Source organism: Peromyscus leucopus, chromosome 7 (assembly GCF_004664715.2).
Source record: "Peromyscus leucopus breed LL Stock chromosome 7, UCI_PerLeu_2.1, whole genome shotgun sequence".
Classification (NCBI taxonomy): domain Eukaryota; kingdom Metazoa; phylum Chordata; class Mammalia; order Rodentia; family Cricetidae; genus Peromyscus; species Peromyscus leucopus.
Window position 1 is genome coordinate 37,427,916 of NC_051069.1, and position 20,388 is coordinate 37,448,303.

Here is a 20,388-nt window from a genome sequence, read left to right on the forward strand (position 1 = left end):
GTACACAATATATCACCACAGAGCACAACGTGGGTTATCCAACACCAAATGGTCAGTCCTGAAAACATACATATAAGTAGCATTATATAGACTTAGCAGGTTGTATTATGTATTTAGGAATGCACACACACACACTCTCATGCAATAACAATTAAAGAAAAAGAGGCCATAAATGTGAAAGACAGTGAGGGAGAGGGTACATGTAAGGTCTGGAAGCCTAAGAAGGGAGGGGAAATGATGAAATTGTAATCTCAAAAAAAATTTTTTTTAGAATGTTTTTATTTAGTTGGCAACAGGTTGGGAGATTTCACAGAAATATCTAAATTTCCTGGTTCTCTACAAGAAAACAGAAACTCTGCCCACAGGGCAACCCTCGGCTGGAGCTAATAATCGTTAAGACAGTTTGTGTGCTTGGTCCTTGTCCCAGTCACCGCCTCCCACCCTCCGGGCTTCACTCACTTAGGTTAGCTGCCCACCATTACCTCGCCTAAACAACCCATTCACAGGTTCACAGTATGGCACCCATGTTCTAGTTGACAAATCCCTGGGTCCCATGATGCATGATTATCCAAGACATTCTTTCCAAGGGAGCACTCCTGAAGGCTCAGAAGCTTTTCTTCCTGTTGGATGAAGATAGGTCCTGGCCACAGATTCCATCCTTTGGTTCTCCTTTGCTGGTCCAATCTTTCTGGTTCTAGGCTCTCTTCCATCTTGGCAAAGAGACCTATCGAGGAGAGACTTCCAGCACGCTTTCCCACATTACAGCCAAACTGATAGGAAATACGACTTCATTCTCCATTAAAGTCCTCAAGTGGCCAAGTTTCTTCACCTTATCCCCCCTGGCTCTTCTGCAGTTTGTTCCAAATGAGAAGGTAGCAGAATCCATGGACTGCAGCAGAGCTCCAGGGCCAAAGTGCCCAACAGTCTTCACTGTGCGTCTACACGCTTGGCCTCCTTGTCTCTGCTTTGATCCTGATTTGGCATCTCTAAACCCAGACGGTGCAGAGAAGATGCAAAGAAGCGAGGCAGCCTGCAGGCCAGGAGGAGTTCCTCTGTTCTGGAGCCCAGCGCAGGCAGGACGAGCTGCCTAGCATGCAGGTGAAGGGGGATGTAGCGGGCCTTTGCCTGCTGCAGCCCCAGCTTCTTCAGTGTGCCAGCAGAAAGCTTCTACAGAAAGCAAAGACAGACACTTGAGAGCACAGCCAGCTACTGCCTGTCTTTAACTAGAGAAGTGCCTGCACTAACCTCTGCAAGACCAGTAATGGTTAGCTCGCCTCAGGGGCAAGTCTAGGAAAGGCGTAGAACCTCGGTAAGAAAAATACAATCATACCAGAGAAACTCTTATGGGTCCAATTTCTGGCCCTTTAAGAGAATGGGTGCTAATATCAACCAATAAAAAAGACTCCCCCGGGGTTCTTTAGATAGACAGCCTCCCAACAATATCCGAAAGTAAACAAATGAACCACTGAGGTTCCGACAGCACAGCCTGTGGCTCCATGAAGACAGCAACGACTCTGATGCCTCTAAAAGCTACAAGCACGTTGCCATGCCTGGAGACGATACCTTGTCATGACCTACTTCAGGGTTTTAACAAAAGAAAAGAATAAAAGGTAAGTTTACCAAAACATCTTTTTTTTTTTTTTTAAATCTTCTAAATGCTTTGAACAATGTAATTTCAGAAGCACCCCAAATCACATATATTGCTATTATTAAGACACTTAAATGTCACATTTCTTGAGAACCTTCACTTACTCTAGGGGATGTCCTCTCCCCCAGTGTGTTATCTCTCTCCCTGTCTCTTGATGCCCATGTCTGTCTCTATAGTAAAACCACTTATTAATAAACTCCACTGTTGCTTCAGAACAAACAAAGGAAAGAAAGAAGTGCTTGCTGGACATGGTGGCCCACGCCTTTAATCACAGCACTTGGGAGGGAGATCTACAAGCAGGTAGATCTCTGTGAGTTCAAGACCAGTGTGACCGACAGAGGGTTTCTAGGCTACACAGTGGACCCTGTCTCAGAAAGATCAAGGGGATTCAGCACTGGCACAGCAGGGGCAAGCCCATTCAATGGTTATTATCTCCATAAATATTATCTCCAAACCCACAAAACCCGGAGGGGGGGGGGCAGTTCTCTCTTACCTGTTACACTGTACACAGTTAAACCAATGGTGGTTTGAAAGTGCGCGCCCCCAGTGCTGGGCATTTGAACAGTTGATCCATCATTGGTGGTGCTATCTGGGGAGGTTTAGCTGGTACTAGAGGAAGTGTGTCACTGAGGGCAGGCTTTGGGAACTCAAGGCTTTGCTCTTTCTACTTCGTTGCTTGCATCTGAGATATGAGCTCTGAGCACCTAGTTCCTGCCACCATGCTGGCTACTTGCTGCCATGCTTCCCCACCATCATGGGCTCCTATGGCTCTGTGCAGGGGGTTGGGGGGCACTACCCACCACCCCCACACTTCCCCAGAGTACTCTTGAGTAGGAGCAGCAGGAAATATTAGAAGAATTAGAGGGGGAAGATAAAGATAGAAAATAAAGGATAGCCTCGAGAGGGCCTGGAACCTATTCCAATGGGCCCCGACTGCCTTTGCCCTAGAGTATTCACAGAAATGCCAAGGGGTGGTGCAAAAGACCTCCACCCAGCACAGCCAAGTGCAGACCATCTCAGACACCTGCACTCAGGCCCATGGTTCTATCATCCTCTCTATGCAGACCTGCTGGGCAAAGCCACTAGGAAATCTGAAAATGGGCTCCCACAAAACAGTAGCCAAAATAAACTTTTATATGTAAGTTGCCTTGGTCATGGTGTTTTATCACAGTAACAGAAAACGAATACAACCAGTATTACCTGAGGGGCCAACCTACTCCAGTCTGAGTACTTGTGATCACCAAGGATTGGGCAATCCAACCCAAAAGACAGGTGGACTCGAAGCTGATGTTTTATTCCTTAGGAGAAAAAGGAAAGAAACATTTATGAGGAGCAACAGAAACGATGCTAGTGCTGACATCCACTTCAAATCCTATTAAATCAAAGCACAGTAAACTAGCAGCACCAAATGCAATAAGGAACAATGGAGGAAACTCTAAGCTATGCAGTACCGGCCAGCTTAGGAAATAAACATACATATTCTAGACAGCCATTATCATGGCCTTTATGTCTACAATTACCCTAACTGTTTATAATTTTACTATATGGTAATAAACTATTATTTTGTATATTTCTTTCTTTCTTTTTTTCTTTTCAGTACTAGGGATTGAACTAAAGGCCTTATGTATGCCAGACAAGTGCTCCACTACTGAGCTAAGTCCCCAGCCTCACATTTCTTAATTATGCTATATATATTTCTCACTTGAGCCACTGAAGTACACAGTGCACAGCTCAGTAGCATCAGTAACATTACACTGGTTTGCAACCATCAACATTATCCATCTTGAGCTTCCTATGCTCCCCAACTAAAACCCACTGACGGAAACAATGGCTTCCCATTCCTCCCCTCTGGCTCCCTTCACCACTAGTTTTTGGCAAGCATCATTCTACTTTCTCTATGAATCTACTACTCTAAGTATATTATGTAAGACAAATCATACAGAATATATCCTTTATATCTAGCTTACTTCACTTAGCATAATGTTTTCAAGGCTCATCCATGTCAGAATTTCATAATAATTCTAACATTCCCATGTTATTTCTCCATTCATCCATCTAGGGTTACTGCTATAAACATAGGGATGCAATGTCTGACTTTAGTTTTTTTTTTAATTAACGAAGAGAATTGCTGGATCAAATGCTTTTTTTTTTTTTAAAGAAATGCTTTGTATGTTTTTAAATAAAGCTATTTAAGCTATGTTCTGTTGAAGCTGGGCATAGTGGCACATGACTATAATTCTAACATTTGGGAGGCTGGGGCAGGAGGATCACAAGTTCTAGGCAGTGTAGGATACATAGTGTCTTATTTCTTCTATTCTTCTACTCCCCACAATCATCCCAGGACACGGAGACCCTCGTTTCAGATCTGCACCAGAAGCACAGACAGGGTCACACAAGTCAGCTGTACCCACAGCCTATACACAACATCAGTGGCTCAGAATAAGGGGAGAATCCAGGACAAGGCCCTGGACAAAGCAGGACGGTCACCTCACAGTGGAATGGGGCATCCTCACCAGTGATAGGCTGCAGCTCCACGAGGGCGGAAGAGGGAGTGCTGCTGAGCACCTGGTACTGCGTGACAGCAACATGGGCACTCCGGTTGGCCCGCACCTTTACCACTTTCCCATTGTCCATCCGGTAACCCGGGGCCAGCGTCATCTGAAGCCAGAGAAATCAAGACATGATTCCCAAGACAGGACAGAAACCCACGCCTCAGGGAGGCAGCTCACCTACCTTGTGGTGCTGCTGCTGGCCTTGCACTTCCTTCTCCACGATGGGGATGTCCACGACTCCTGCCGAGGGCAAGGGGACACGCACAGTGATGGCCCTGGGGGTGACAATACAGATTGCTGATTGAGCCACAAAAATCAGGAAGGGGCTGCTGGGAGTTGGGGGCTTAAGACCTCACCATGGACCATCTTTACTACCATTTTTGCAGCTTCTTGTCTATGTAAAAGAGCTCTAGAATGGGTCACTGAATTATGGCTGTGATGTCATGGCTTCTTTGACTATCAAACAGGTAGGGACAGTCCTGTGAGTTTTTACTATATTCATTCTGTCACTCAGTCACATGTTTGTTCACTCAGCATGAGATTAGAACCCACTACTATTTATTTTATTTATTTTACTAACTTTTATTGATTCTTTGTGATGTTCACATCATGCATCCCAATCCTGCCCATCTCCCCAGTCCCCCATCCACCCTTGCAAACCCCCCACACTACTATTTATAATAAAAAGAGAAATGGGATACAAAATCCTATTATCTTGATTTTCTTCTTTTTTTTTTTTTTTTTTTTGTTTTTTTTTTTTGTTTTTCGAGACAGGGTTTCTCTGTGTAGCTTTGTGCCTTTCCTGGAACTCAATTGGTAGCCCAGGCTGGCCTCGAACTCACAGAGATCCGCCTGCCTCTGCCTCCCGAGTGCTGGGATTAAAGGCGTGAGCCACCACCGCCCGGCTATCTTGATTTTCTTTTAATTGTACATATCCATGAAAGATCATTTAATTTTTTCCCAAAGTATTCTACAATCAATACACATGACTTTAGCTTAGAAGATTTCAGTTTAGAAATATCTAGCTCGTTGAGTGGTAGTGGCACACACCTTTAATCCCAGCACTCGGGAGGCAGAGGCAGGCGGATCTCAGTGAGTTCGAGGCCAGCCTGGTCTACAAAGCTCCAGAACAGCTCTGGCTCCATAGAAACCCTGTCTCGAAAAACAAAACAAACAAGTAAAGAGGAGTATCTAGCTCTCAGGCTAGGCGCTACATCATGAAAATCATATGGGACCACCCCAACTATTCCAGTAGCTCTTAAATTTGACTGTATATTCCAGTTATTTATGGAACTTGTTATGCTTTAGTATGAGACCAGTTCAGGCCTTCATGCATACTAGAGGCCCTAGCTCTGTCACTAAGCTTTTAGAAACTTTAAAAGACACAGATGCTAAACCCACAGCCACCAGACATGAATGAGAACCACTGTGGGTGGGTCATAGATGTATAGCTTCTCGAAAACAGAAAATATTTTTATTTCTGTATGTCTGTATCTATCAACAAGCGCAGGTGGCCATACAGGCCAGAGGCAGGTGATGGATCCCCTGAAGCTTAAGTTACAAGTGGTTGTGAGCTGCCAGTTATGGGTACTAAGATCCAAACTCAGATGTCTGAAAGCAGCAAGTGGTCTAACCCCTGAGCCACCTCTCCAGATCACACGTAGATTTTGTTTGTTTGTTTTCTTTTCTTTTGGTTTTTTAAGATAGCATTTCTCTGTGTCCTGGAACTCACTTTGTAGACCAGTCTGGCCTCAAAAATCACAGAGATCTGCTTGTTTCTGCCTCCCAAGTGCTGGGATTAAAGGTGTGCGGCGGCGGCCACCACTACCACTCAGCTCCCCATATCTCTTTTTTTTTTCTTTTTTGTTTTTGTTTTTTAGGGACAGGGTTTCTCTGTATAGTTTTGGTGTCTGTCCTGGATCTCTGTAGACCAGGCTGGCCTCGAACTCAGAGATCGGCCTGGCTCGGCCTCCCGAGTGCTGGAATTAAAGGTGTACTCCACCACCACCTAGCCCCATATATAGTTTTTAAAGGGCTCCCTTGATCACAAAGTTAATGCACAATTTCTAAAACAAAAAGAACTACATGTGCAAAGCATAGAATAATATTTATAAATCAAATCCCAATAGGAAAATATCTAAGGAGAAATAGTCTGATCTCAGAAAGGGAAATTCAAACAGAAAATAAACAAAACTCCTATCTGAGTGGCTTTTTGAAAATGCTTTGAGTACTCAGTACTGCTGGTGAGAGCGGAAACTAACAACTATTTTGGAGAGCAGTTTAGGTACTATTAATTTTTTTTTTTTTTTTTTGAGACAGGGTTTCTCTGTGTAGTTTTGGTGCCTCTCCTGGATCTCGCTCTATAGACCAGGGCTGGCCTTGAACTCACAGAGATTTGCCTGCCTCTGCCTCGCGAGTGCTTGGGTTAAAGGCGTGCGCCACCACAGCCCAGGCCTATTAAATTTTTAAATATGAGGCTTGAGAGACAGCTCAGAGGTTAAGAGCACCGACTGGGCTTCGAGAGGATGTAGGTTCAATTCCTCACACCCACATAGTGACTAACAACTATCTGGAATTCCAGTTCCAGGGGATCCAATGCCTTTTTCTGCCCTCCACAGGCACTGCATGCATGTGGTGCACAGACCAAAATCCCCACATACACATGAAATAAATATAATTTCAAAAAAAAATACTAAACATTTTTTTTAACATGCATACCATTCAAATCTGCAATTCTGTTTGCAAAGGAATATACTCTAAAAACACTGGAATAGGGTGTAGTGGTGTACACCTGTGATTTCAGCAGGAGGATCAGAAGTTCAAGATCAGCCTGGGCTACATGAGACCCTCCCTGTCTCAAGAAACAAATCAGTGGCCATTGAGATGGCATAGCAGATAAAAATGCTTGCTGCTAACCTTGACAATCTCAGTTTGACCCCTAGTACCCACATAATGGAAGGAGAGAACTGACTCCAACTTGTCCTCTGACCTCCACAGATGTGCATGCACAAACACAGAAACACAAATAAATAAACGTTTAAAAAACAACACGTGGCTGGAGAGATGGCTTAGAGGTTAAGTGCACTGGCTGCTCTTCCAGAGGTCCTGAGTTCAATTCCCAGCAACCACATGGTGGCTGATAACCATCTGTAATGGGATCTGATGCCCTCTTCTGTCATGCAGGCATTCATGCAGACAGACACTATATACATCACAAATAATAAACTTTAAAAAAAAAAAAACAACACTGGGTATAGTGGTTGCAGGCCTTTCTACCCATCATTTGGGGAGCAGAAGCAGGTATCCCTGTCTATGTAGCAAGTTCCAGGCCAGCCAAAGTTAGGAAGTAAAACTTTGTCTCAAAACCAATCAAACAAAATCAAACAAACAAAATAAACAAATAACAGCGGTTGAGGAGATCACTCAGCTGGCTTCACATGCATGATGATGAGCTCGGAATCCTAGCAGCCATGCTAAGTCCAGTACAGCAGTGCACATCTGTGACCTCAGTGCTCAAGGGGACAGAGACAGGCAGAGCCTGGAGTCTAGCTTTTCAGCTAGTCTAACCATCAGTGAGTTCTAGGTTCAGTGAAACACCTATCTCAATAAAATAAAATAAGGAGTGATAAAGAAGTCTGACATCCTGCTCTGACTTCCACATGTACACACAATCACACACACACACACATCACTATTTTATCCACATGTACACACAAGTGAGCATGCACACACACACATATGAACCATTATTTTATCACTGAATATTCTAAGTATTTAAGCTATTTTATAGACTATATCCTCTTGAGTCCTAATACAATGCCTTCTATTAATAGTTCCTGTAGTACAATGGACAGATAAAAGAGATGTCTTCATTTCTTCCACTAACAGGCCTCCTACCAGTACTTCTTTTCCACCTGGCGGGTTCTAAACAATTCCTGGACTTGATGTGCCATATCCTTCTCCCAGGCCAGCACCATTACACCCGTGGTTTCTTTGTCCAGGCGGTGGCACAGATGCAAAGGCTCTGCCTTGTGGCCACGAAGCATCTTTGCCAGGATGGGCAGCACATCAGTGATGCAGAGCTGGACTCCAGGGCCACCTATGACAGAGAGAGCCAGAAGCTGGAGTTCTCACCGAGGAACTCTTCTTGAGAGAACACTCTTTACTGCATAAGTTATCCCCATTTCCTACAGTTGTGCTTTGACCACATGGCAGGGATTACTAACATTAATAGGTCCAGAGCTCTCATTAGCTTTAAAATGAACTGCAGGTCCCCAGTCCAGATTACTAAGTCAGAACTCATATTTTAATAAGCATCCCAAGGACTCACAGTAACTATAATGTCTGGGGAACACTGTGGCTTTCTCTTCAGATTCTGTGGGATAGAGAAGCTCTACTGAGGCATTCCAGAAGAGAAGTTAAGAGGGGCTCTGAGATCAGACAGCCCTAGGTTTACTCTTTGCACTCTCCATTTGACCTTAGAGAGATCACTATCCTTCCAACTCTGCTTTGTTATCTAAAAAATATAGATATCTACAAAAAAGTAACCCCAACAACTAAAAACCTCATCACAGAATAATAAGGCAAGAACCTGCTAGGAAATCAAAGGGGGGGGGGAATCACAGACGCATTTAACAATGCCTATTTTATTTCTCTGTACTGCCCACCAAAGGAGCTATTTACTCCAATAAAATTCTTATATTCCCCTTGCAAGATTTTGATAAATACGTTCCTTTTTTCTCTTTGTTTTCCTTTTCTTTTCTTTTCCCTTCAAATTCTGATTCACTTCAGCTGTCCCTTATCACTACATTTAGCAGAATCAGGACATCCATTAAGTTCCAGACATATCACTCCCTCCCCCCTCTTACATATTAACTTCCTCTTCCCCAGAGTTTTTGTTCTTGTTTCCCTACCTCTCATTTTGAAATGAGGTTTTGCGGTTGCTAAGACTGCTCTGAACAACTGATCCTCCTGCCTCAGACTCTCCTAGACCTGGCACCCAGCTCTTCCCCCGAACCCCACCCGCGTTTGGAAGGAGAATAATCATTAAGACTGTCAGCACACAGCTTTTTGTATTCCTCTGCAACAACCTGTGTGGGAGGCTGCACACAACCCACAGTCAGAATCCAGCTTTTGTATTTCTCTGCAATAATCCCTGTGGGAGGCTGCATAAAGCCCACTGTCAGATATTTGGAAGTGGGGACTAGGCACTGGTTTGTGTTAGCAGTGGTCGTATACATGGGATACTAGTATACAAAGGCTAAATTAATTGAATTCAAGAGTGCCTCACAGGTAAGGCTTCAGAAGTGCCCCTAGCTGTAGAAGGAAGCAGCAGCAGGTTCTTTTCCCTTGCCCACGTGGTTCTTACCGTGGACAGGGAGACCATAGGGTTTATTAATGACCACGAGGTCCTTGTCCTGGTGGAGAAGCCCTCGGCTCAGTTCCTTAGCAAGCACATTGGGGTGAACTCGCTGTAGCTGCTGTGTGAATCGCACTAGTTCCTGCACCCTCCGCTGAACAGGGTTTGTAGGGACCTAAGGAGAGAGAAGGGCGGCAAAAGCGTAACGAGGAAGTGAAGCGCTGAGGATGGCCTTAAGTGAGACTTAGGTTTCGTGCCGGCGGGGACGGGGGGATGACTGTGTTGTAGACTTAGACCCATGCCTTCCTTTGGACCATACATCGGTATCTATCTCACCTACACACCCACGCGGTGTTCGGGTCTGAGCCTGGCAGTAGCAAAAGTGCCCACAAAGACACTGTGCCAGCATTGTCCTTTTCTCTCGGTGGTATTCCGACCATCACACTGTGTATGTCCTCCACACTGACTTACTTGCCGTTACAGAACCTGCCCACGGCACCCCACACCTGGGAAAGCCGTGAGAGCATTGCCTCTTGGGAGTTGTGGTCTTTCCAGGCTCACCGGTATTTTCTTCGTCTTTTGCTCTTGTTTCTGGGCTCGGAGCTTCTCTGCCAACTTCTGAGCACTCAGGGGCCTAGAGGTAGTAGCACTGGAACAAAACGACTTGGACCTGGGAATGAACAGTCTCCCGGGACGCGAGGTCCCGCTCAGGACCAGGAGACCAGGCGCACCCAACCTGGGCGCCGCCATCTTGCCGAGGGCGGGGCCAGACAGCCTCGCACGCTGGAGAGCGACCCGAGGGGGGGGGCGAGGGGCGGGCTCTGTTGGTCACGTGGGCGGGCAGCCCTCAGGTCACGTGGGCAGTGCGCGCTCAGTGCGGCTGCGCCGGCCGGTAGCTGCAGCTGGAGCGGTGGCGTTTGGAGCAGACGCGGTGAGTGTGTGGGGAAGCCAGGCTGGGGCTGGGAAATGCCGGAGCCTCAACGGTTTCCGCGTGGCCCAGCTCTCCGTTCTTGCAGAGCACTGCCCTGGGCACCGTGCCTCGCTTGGGGACGCGACCCCACTCAAAAACACTTCCCCGCCCCCGCGCCCTTTAGAAGAGAAGCCGGAGAGACGCCGGCTCCTCAGCCTTCATCGGCATCTGTCTCGTCCCTCTTAGCAACCGGGTCCTCGGCGGGTCCTCAGAGGGACGTGCCGTGTGTCCCCTTTTATTTTCTTGCCGTTCGCCCTCCCGGAGATTCCCGGATCTCTCGTATCCCAACCTCTCACTTGGCTACTGCCAACCCCTTTGTTTGGCGTTGTTTGTAACCAGTCCCTTCTCCCGAGGATGATGGCTCTTTACCTTCATCCAGGACCCCTACCCCATATGACCTACCTCGAGAGCACCACGGTTTTTTTTCTGACCTTACTCGGGAGCTCGTTTCTTGGGGTCTCCTGTCCCTTTTCTACTCTTCCCGAAGAAAGGGCAGAAAGAACAGAACACAAACCTTTTCTCTTTTGCCTTCTTTAGTTTTTCCTTCCATAGCTTGAAACTGTCCAACCTTCTCCCTTTCCTACAAGGAACTCCCATGTCGGAACTGCAAACCACAGTTTTCCTATCACCAAAGAGCAGCTGGGAATATGAACAGCTATTTGCAATGGAAATTTTGAAAACACCCTGGGATGCTCATGCCATTTGTTGGGGAAGCTGATGCTAAAAGGATGTCATGAGAACTAGTGACTCTTCTCTGACGAGAGAGGGATTGCATTTCAGTTGGAGAATAAGTAGTTGAATTAGGTTTGGGTCCTTCTTCCTTTAAAAAGGATTAGCAGAGGGGGACCACATTACGTGTGAAACAGTTGAACAGGTGGATATAGCCTACAGAAGACTAAAAGTTGAAGAGTTTAAACTTTATGTGTTAGATAGTTGAAAGTCTTTGAAACTTCTTGAGAAGTTCCTTGTAAGTGAAATTGTAGATAGGAATCTGATAATGCAGTGCAGGACAGATGGAAAATAAAAGGGTTTGTAGCTGGAAAACCATTTAGGCTATTGCAATGTAGGTGATCATTAATGAGGTCATGTCCCATCCCGTGGTCTTTTCCCCTCTGCTCAGTCCTGTCCTTGGAATGTGAATTACAATTTATGCATTCAAGTTGTACCATTGTTGATGAGAGTTACTTGAGGACTTTTTTTTCCCTAATCCCCAAGCTTGTTGATATAGTAAGCTCACAAATATTTGTATGGCTGCAGTGTTTCTGAGTTGGGTTGGATTTTTTGTCTGTCGATCTGTTTTAAGGGGCTCACGTTATATACCAGGCTAGCCTTGAATTCACAGAATTTTGACTCTGCTTCCCTAGTGCTAGGATTAAAGACTATACCTCCACACCCAGCCTGTTTCTGAGCTTTTTATTGGTCAGTTTTTGATATGAAGAAGGAAAGCAGAGAATGGTGGAAAGAAGACTTGTCTGTGTGTCTGTAATAAGATAAGTGGTCTGGATACAGAGTTCCCTGGGAGCAGTTTGGGAAACACTGTTTCCTCTATTAGTGGCTCTGTTCCATCTGAACAAGAAATTCACAAGTAGAACACCTATAAAAGTTGAGAAATTCCACTCTAAAAGAATTAATACCCTTTCTGATAAGCTGCAGTTGCAGGTTCTAATGTCATTGGATTATTGAGCATCACTTGTTAATCATATAAGGCCCTCTTCCTAAGACATGGACATCAGGCCTTAAATTCACACCTTTAAGTGAATTTAATTACACACCTGTACCAGGTATAGGACCTTTATGGTTTGAGGGAAGGGGTGGAAAAACCTGTATATGTCTTTCCCTTTCTTGCACTGTTCAAGATTAATGCTTGTTTGTATAGAATTGGCCTTCTGTGGCAGGAAACAAAGCAAAGAAGCAACTCAGATGTCATTGCTAGTGATACAAAGCTGTGTTCTTGGTTTCAGGTTAATGCAAGGCACACTCTATAATGCCTGAAAATAAAGATGCTTTGCTACTCACTGTATTAAAGATGAGGCTATGGCCGGGGCGGTGGAGGCACACGCCTTTAATCCCAGCACTTGGGAGGCAGAGGCAGGCGGATCTCGGTGAGTTTGAGGCCAGCCTGGGCTACCAAGTGAGTCCCAGGAAAGGCGCAAAGCTACACAGAGAAACCCTGTCTCGAAAAACCAAAAAAAAAAAAAAAAAAAAAAAAAAAAAAAAGATGAGGCTTTTAGGTTTTGTTTTGTTTTGTTGCTGAAGAATTTAAAGAATCCAATTTTTCTGTTTATCTCTACATGTGGTTACAAAAGTTACATTTCCTTAATGCCTCTCCCATGAATCTTGGCATTTCACAATTTAAAATAGAGTTACAGCTGGGCATGGTGGTGCATGCCATTAGTCCCAGCCCTCAGGAGGCAGAGGCAGAAGGATCTCTTTGAATTCAAGTCCAGCCTGGTCTGCAAAGCAAGTTCTTGTACAGCCAGGGCTACATAGAGAGACCTGTCTCAAAAAATAACAACAAAACAAAACAAATAGAGTTACTGTTTATAAACAGTTTATGTGCATACACCCTCTTTCCTTCAAATCTGTATTATCTTCTTCCTCTTCCTTATCCAGTCAGAGCTATTTTCAGGCCTTCTCATTACTATTTCCTCACCAACTGCATGTTGACTTTTTGATTAGAGACACTCCTTGTCCAAAAGGTTTTCCCAGTCCAAGGGAGGAAAGAGAAGGACATTCTGTTACTGGGTCACCATTTTTACAGAGTACAGATCTGTTCAAACATGGCTTATTTATATAACTACATAAAGAACTTGATTGTTGCCTCAGCTTGTACTGATGACCTGAGTCCCACATAGGAGGAGGAGAACTGACTTCTCCCAGGTTGTCCTTTCACCTCCTGAGTTCGTATGCACTTGAACACATTCAGGCATGCACACACAAATATAATAATTTTTAAAAGTACATAATCTTTTAAAAGAACCTTTTAAAGATGTCTATTCTAGAGAAAAGCAAAAAAGCTCCCTTAGTATTTCATAAATATAGATAATAACTAATTAATAAGGAATCTTAAACAGCATACATGGAAGATTGATTAGTTCACAGAAGGCTAAGTTGTGCTTCCTAAAACAAAGATTTGCCAGTTGTAGATTAACCAGGGATCCTGCTTGCCTGAAGACCAGGAAGTACTTGGACATTATTTTATGATTTTAGGGAGATTAAGAGAAGCAATTAGGAAGAACTCACTGCTGGTTTCCTGGAAAGTGTGGTCTCGGGAGCCAGGCGATCTGGGGACTGGTCCCAGTTTAGTTGCTATGAACTTGACAGGTAATTTGGGTTTTGATTTTTTCATCACTTAACAGCTGATCTTTTTTCTACAGCCCTAAGTATCTGTTCTGTGAAGGTTTTCAGAAAGAGCCTCTCTTTTGACCTTAACAAGTGAAGACTTAGCTTGAATGTGTTTAGCGCCCGCACAAAGAATCTAGATTCTGTTCCTCCCGAGTGCCCCACCCCAATTGCACTCGACTGAGCTGATGTTTGTATTTGGAGTTTACCTAACTGAATGGTATTGGGGTGATACTTAAGATTTCCCAAGTGGGGGGTTGGTGAGATGGCACAACATGTAATGGTGTTTTCCTCAAAACCGTGGAACCTCATAAAGGTGGAAGGAGAAAACCTACACCATGAAGTTGCCTTTTGACCTCCACATGCTTGCCATGGTACATATGCCCCCTCCATCCCAAATAAATAAAGAAAGAAAGAAAAGCTTTCCTGGCCTGGGTGTGGTGACACACACCTTTAATCCCAGCTCTCAGGAGGCTGAGGCAGGTGTATTTCTGTGCATTTGAGGCCAGCCTAGTTGGTCTACACAGTGAACTCCAGGCTAGCCAAGGCTGCCTCGTGGGACCCTGGTTTTTTAAAAAAGAGCATCCTATAGTGTAGGTTGTGGATAGTAATTATTTTTTCCAAACCACCTTACTTTTTTTAAATTTTTGAGACAGGATACTTACCACTATGAAACCCATGCTATCCTAGAATTCACTGTACCTCCCAGATTAGCCTTCAATTCTTGGCTTCCTGAATCAGTCTTCTCCTGAACGCCAGCATTACAAGCCTGCTGCCACACCCAACCTCAGACAGGCAGTTCCAAGAAATTCCCTTGTTCTATTGCCTCATACTCTTATCTACCTTTTGACCAATGGTCCAGAAGGTGTAGCTTAAATTGGTGCTTCCTGGACTTTGGTGTTTCATGAAGCATGGATAGTAGCTGTGTCATTAGAGAATGCTGGAGATGGGCCATATGAGGCTGCTAGCCTCGTCCTGTCTGTCCAGTTACCAACCTGATAGGCAGCAGCACCAATGGCTGAGGAGATAAAATACATCCCTACCCTGATGCCTGACTACTTTGCACGTTCGAGGTCCTTACTGAAAACTGACTGACTATGAAGAGAGAGGAGTTGTGCCATGGATTTTTTTTCTCAACTTGGTCTTGTTTGTCATGCTTGTGCCCCTATTAGTTACTCTTGGTTAGTTTCTCTTTACAGTTTGTACTTGTTCTAGTACAGCGGCTTTCTAAAAGTGTACGCATAGCAGTAACGGATCAAGAGATGGAAAGTGGTTTTTGCTGTTATGTTTGACCTTGTGAGACTGTGGGTGTGGTCTTGGTCTGCCTATTTAGAAAAAGTAAAGACTAAAATCAAAGATGATGTACAAAGAATGGGTGTTTCTTTAAATAATTTTATTTTATGCTTTCTGTTATAAAAGTAATAGTTATAGCATGAAAAGTACAAAAGTTAGAACAGAGGGAGCATTCATAGTTCTCTTTTCAAGCCATATTAATATCATGGCTTGTCTCCAGTTTTTTATGAACTCTTTTTTTCCCCCAACTGTGAAAATTTAAATGAGCAAATAGAAGTGAAGTGGGTGTGGTGCGTGGCCTGCCATTTTTGTCATCTCAGAACACCAGCGGTAGGAGGATGTAAGAGGTTAAAGGTCATCTTCAGCTACACAGGAAAAAAAGGGCAGGAGCAGGGGAGAAAGTGCTAAACTCCCATCTATGATCAATCAGCTTTGACAGTTAACCAACATGGGGCCATTGTCCTCCCATCCCCAGATGGCTCTGGCTGAAATCCCACACATATTTCATCTGAAACTTTGTTGTCTATTTGTTTTTAATACAACCACAATCGATTATCTTTTTTTGTTGTTGTTGTTTTGTTTTTGAGACAGGGTTCCTCTGTAGTTTTGGAGCCTGTCCTGGAACTCACTCTATAGACAATGTGGCCTTGAACTCACAGACATTCCCTGCCTCTGCCTTCTGAGTGCTGGGATTAAAGATGTACGCCACCACCCGGCCCATTATCATATTTTTTAAAAAAGAAGAATTTATTAATGTTGCCAAGCAAGAAACTAGCTCCTTTAGCAGTTAAAGAGACCCAAGATGCATCCAAGAAGGAGCTGCATATCTTGCAAACACTTGTTTTGTTGCTGATGGGAATCAAATTCAGTGCTTTATGAATGTTAGCAAGCACCTTAAGTCATATGCTTTTTAAAAAAATAATTTATTTTTATTTTTATGCATTGATGTTTTGCCTGTGTGTCAGATGCCCTGGAACTGGAGTTACACATAGTTGTGAGCTGCCGGTGTGGTTGCTAGGATTGAACTCAAGTCCCCTGGAAGAGCAGCCAGTGCTCTTAACCACTAAGCCATTTCTCAAGACCAAGTCACCTGCTTTTAACTAGGGAAACAATATACTTTTCATTAGATCACAGAATGTTGATCCAGAAGAGACTTGTGGCCTGTAAGTCTTGCAGATGATAGAGTGCATGGTGGCTATATAATTTAATCTTCTACTTTTTTGGTTTTTGGGTAATTTATTTGTATGTTGAGATCAGGGGCTTGCAGTTAGCCAGGCCTGGGCCTCGTAGTCCCTATGTAACAGGCTATCCTCAGTTTTGAGATAGTGCCCTTGCTTTAGCTTCCTGAGTGCTAGGATTACCCATGCCCAGCTGGTTTTTGTTGTTGTTTTAGACTAGGTCTCACTGCATAGTCCAGGCTGTTCTCCAACTCAGTGCCTTAGCCTTCTCAGTGCCAAGAGTACAAGTTTGAGCCATTATGCCTGGATGAGTATTTTATAACATTGGTCTTTACACAAGCTAAACCTGTTCCTATCCATTAAGCTATATCTACAGCCTTCTTTAGTGTGTGTTTTAAACTCTAAGTGTTAGCTGGTTTAGGGCTACTTGAAGATTAAATTAATGCATATTAAAGCACTTTTGTAAAGCTTAGCAGATGCCAGTATGTAAAGACTATCAGCTAGTCTCAGCACATAGTATAGGACCAGGTGTATAAATACTTGTCAGATAGTTTGTAAATGAGCTAGGAGCCAAGAAATACAGAACTCAGTCTAATTTTGTCTCTGTGGTTATTTACTTCAAAGTTTTCTGCCTTAAATTTCTCTTCCATAGAAGAGGGTAGTGTAAACAACTATATGATACTGAAATTCCTGTGCTTATTTGAAGTAACAGATTGATATTTAGAAAAGTGAGGAGATTTGAAAATAGACTGGGAGGGCTCAGTGATGTAGAGAACTTCAGTGATATAGAGATGAAGTGGGCCTGGGTTCAGTCCCTAGCACCCACCTGGTGGTTCATAATCATCCGTAACCCCAGTTCACAGGTATCCAACACCTTCTTCTGACCTCTGCACAACACCAGGCACTCAGGTGGTACACATATATCCATTCTATCAACCACTCATACACACAAAAAGAAAATAGATTGGGGGTTGGGGACTTCATCATTGACAGCATTTAAGCTCCACACCTTCATTCTTCATTTGTAAAGTGAATTAATAATACCTGCCTAATAAGGTTGATAATCAATCAGATAAAGATATGTAGTGTGTAGCATGCAGTAGGTACTCAAATTATTAGTCTGTATTAGACTTTTGTGACTATGACCAAATACCTAAATACAGTAGCTTAAAGGTGAAAAGACTTATTTTGTCTCATAGTTCCAGGGGTGATGGAGGGAGCTTGGTGGAACAGTTATGTTGACCAGGAAATAAGAAGGAAGGGGCCAGAGCAAGATATAGCTCCCAAGGGCATCCCACCAGCGATGACTTCTTCTAAGTAGGTCTTGCTTCTTACTTTTCTCTGCCTCCCATTAATTCTGTTGCACTGTGAATGTATCAAGGGATGGACTCATTGATTAGGTCAGAATGCTTACGATCTAGTTGTTTCTGGAAACCCCTCATAGACATACTCAAAAGTGTACTTATTTCTTGGGCCTTTGTTAAACCAATTAAGTTGATACTCAGGATTAATCATCATGCATCACTTCTCATGCAAGGGCCTGTCATATGCTAGGGAAGCACTCCACTATGGTGTTACATCCCTAGCCCAGTATTTGCACATTTTCAAAACTGTAAAGAGCTATATATTTTAAGGTATTATGTAAAAATCAAAGTAATCTTATTGGGTAATGAACATATAACATAGTTTCTAGACTATCAACAGAAAAAAAATTATGGATTTTTAAAAACACTTGGTTGGATAAAAGCCAGATGTTAAGACCCTAAGAAAATTAAACATGTATTTTCAGCAGGATTTTCCTATTTGAGTAAGAACAATTAAAGATGTGGCTCATTGTATATGCTTTAGTTGTTAATGGCTGGCACATACTGATACGTTTGACCTAATACCATTGTTATATGTACTATATATCTCACTAGTTGGTATTATCAGAGTTAAACTATTAACTGGTTTAGAGAAATTGATCCACTCAGTTTGCCAATCCCAATATATTGGTCCCAACATTTCTGAAACTTGGTAAGAGTTACGGGAAGCACTGAGCATGATGGCTCATGCCTGCTATCCAGCACTTGGGAGGTTGAGGCAAGAGGATTGCTTTGAGTTCATGGCCAGCCTAGGCTACATAGTGAGACTGTTGCAGGCAAGAAATCAGTCATTAGATCTCTGCTGTAGAGATTCTGATGGGTGACTTGGAGTCCAAGAAATGGTTTCTTTCTGCTTCCCCAAGCTAATATTTTGTTTATGGATATACCAGATGAAGGTCAAGCTCCTAAAAAAATGTAAGAAAAGTCATGGCCAGTGTTAAATATTGCTACTTGGCCTCTCTGCCAAATAGTGTTAGCTGTAGACACATACAGCCTCTTCCACCTGTGCTCCTCACTGTTTAGGTTGGCCTACACTTCAGTGTTCACCTGCCTGCTGTTAATTTCCCCCAAAGTGTGCCAGCATGCTTCTCACATGCTTATCAGTTAACATTGTGAGCTCAGCTGGATCACCCTGGCTGTTGGCGCCCTGCCTCTTCCTCCTACCTTCACTGGTTTTTAGGAAGGCTGCCCAGCTGCTGTCCTGAACCTGCTTTTCTCTCACCTCCTTCCTGTGTGGAACCATGTCCTTTTCTGGCTTGTTTCCTTGTTTTATTGAAGCATACTCTCCAGGAATTTCCTGAGAAGTATTTGGATGACTTGATTTTGCCTGCCCATTTGGTTCAGCAGCATATAGAAATGAAAGTTTGAAGTAATTCTCCCATAGAATGTTGAGACATTGCTGTACTGTCTTCAGGAATTGGTTATTGCTCTAGAGATGGCATTTACATCCTTTTCACATAATCTTGTTTCTCCCCTTTCTCCTTCCTTGAAAACTATGAGTGTTGCATGAATCCTGAATGGTCTTACAGTAAAAACCCAGAGCCATGTATTGGGGTAAATGCTGAAAGATCAGAGAGACAAAGGAACAAGTCACAGCCACTTCTCACCTTGCAAACTCCACTAATCCTCTGACTGAATGCCCCTGAGTCCTCAGTTGAAAGCTCTCTAGTTCCTGTCTAGCCATTTCACTTCCTATCTCAACCTTCCTAGTGCTGGGATTAAAGGTGTGTGCCACCATTGCCTTTCTCTGTTTCTCTCTTAGACTGGATCAATCTCATGTAGCCCAATGTGGCCTTGAACTCACAAAGGTCCATCCAGATGGATCTCTGCCTCCCAAGTGCTAGGATTAAAGGTGTGTGCCACCACTGCCTGACCTCTGTGTTTAACTCTGTGGCTGGTTTTGTCCTCTGATCTTCAGGCAAGTTTTATTAGAGTACAATGAAATACCACACCACATATGTGGATGTCCTCTATCCCCTACATTATGCAGTTTCATGGTGGTGTACAATGGGGTGGGGCTTTGCCCAGTGTTCTCGTCATGTTATAGTGGGCTCATTCATACCCTTCAGTTCTAAGGCATTTGCCAGACTCTTCTCCCATCCTTTCCTTGATTCTTTTGTTGCTGTTCTCTCCCTCTCTTCTCCTTCCCTCTCCCCTTATCCTCCTCTCCCCCACATCTCTCTCCCCTCTTTCCTCTTTCTTCTTTCTCTATCCCACTCTCCTAACCTCTCTCCTCCCTTTCTCCCCTCTCCTTACCCACTCCCTTCTCTCTCTGTAGTCTAAGCTGGCCTTGAACTCACTAAGTAACTGAGTCTGATCTTGAACTTTTGATCCTCCTTTCCCTCGTAAGTGCTGGGAATTAAAGTGTGTGCTACCATGCCAGAGTTATAGTCTACTCTTGCTATATGGATGTGATAGGCTGCAGGTGGGTCCATCATAGTTCTTTAGGTTGTTCTCAGATCTTTGCATTAGCTCCATTTCCTACAAGTGATTGGAGAGTTTTCACTGGAAATTCTCTGCCTGGTTGTATCCTGCCTCTAATAGGCAGTGACATGCTCCTTCTCCAGGCTGGCCTGGGAGCACCTGGTTGAGGTGCCCTCTCTGTTTAAAGTCAGGCCCTGTCTCCCTTTTCCTTCCTGTTTCCTGGAGCATTTCTTACCAGGCTTACCCTCACTACTACTG

General features: G+C 43.9%; 2 protein-coding genes across 7 annotated transcripts in view; one reads left to right on the forward strand and one right to left on the reverse strand.

Annotated features, from left to right (window-relative positions):
* Positions 1–262: 262 nt before the first annotated feature.
* On the reverse strand, positions 263–10,350 carry Rpusd4 (RNA pseudouridine synthase D4). Its single transcript, XM_028879047.2, has 7 exons — positions 10,121–10,350; positions 9,569–9,734; positions 8,098–8,299; positions 4,382–4,475; positions 4,162–4,306; positions 2,849–2,946; positions 263–1,167 (listed from the first exon to the last, which is right to left on the reverse strand). The coding sequence occupies exons 1-7, from the start codon at positions 10,307–10,309 to the stop codon at positions 928–930; spliced, it is 1,134 nt and encodes a 377-aa protein (XP_028734880.1). The 5' UTR covers positions 10,310–10,350; the 3' UTR covers positions 263–927.
* A 52-nt stretch (positions 10,351–10,402) lies between these two features.
* Positions 10,403–20,388, forward strand: part of Fam118b (family with sequence similarity 118 member B) — a 49,248-nt gene continuing 39,262 nt past the window's right edge. For 5 of the 6 annotated variants that reach the window (XM_028879055.2, XM_037207635.1, XM_037207634.1 and 2 more), the window contains exon 1: positions 10,403–10,490. The gene's annotated coding sequence lies outside the window, so the exon portion shown is untranslated. The remainder of the gene's footprint in view (positions 10,491–20,388) is intronic. The other variant, XM_037207633.1, reaches the window with a different exon arrangement.

What these genes read in the sequence shown, in the direction of transcription:
- Rpusd4 (XM_028879047.2), bottom strand. Translation starts at nt 10,309, where the DNA reads ATGGCGGCGCCCAGGTTGGGTGCGCCTGGTCTCCTGGTCCTGAGCGGG. An exon ending in CTATGGTCTCCCTGTCCACG is followed by an intron (nt 8,300 to 9,568) that starts GTAAGAACCACG and finishes TCTCTGTCATAG; the next exon opens with GTGGCCCTGGAGTCCAGCTC. An exon ending in CAGGTGGAAAAGAAGTACTG is followed by an intron (nt 4,476 to 8,097) that starts GTAGGAGGCCTG and finishes TGTCACCCCCAG; the next exon opens with GGCCATCACTGTGCGTGTCC.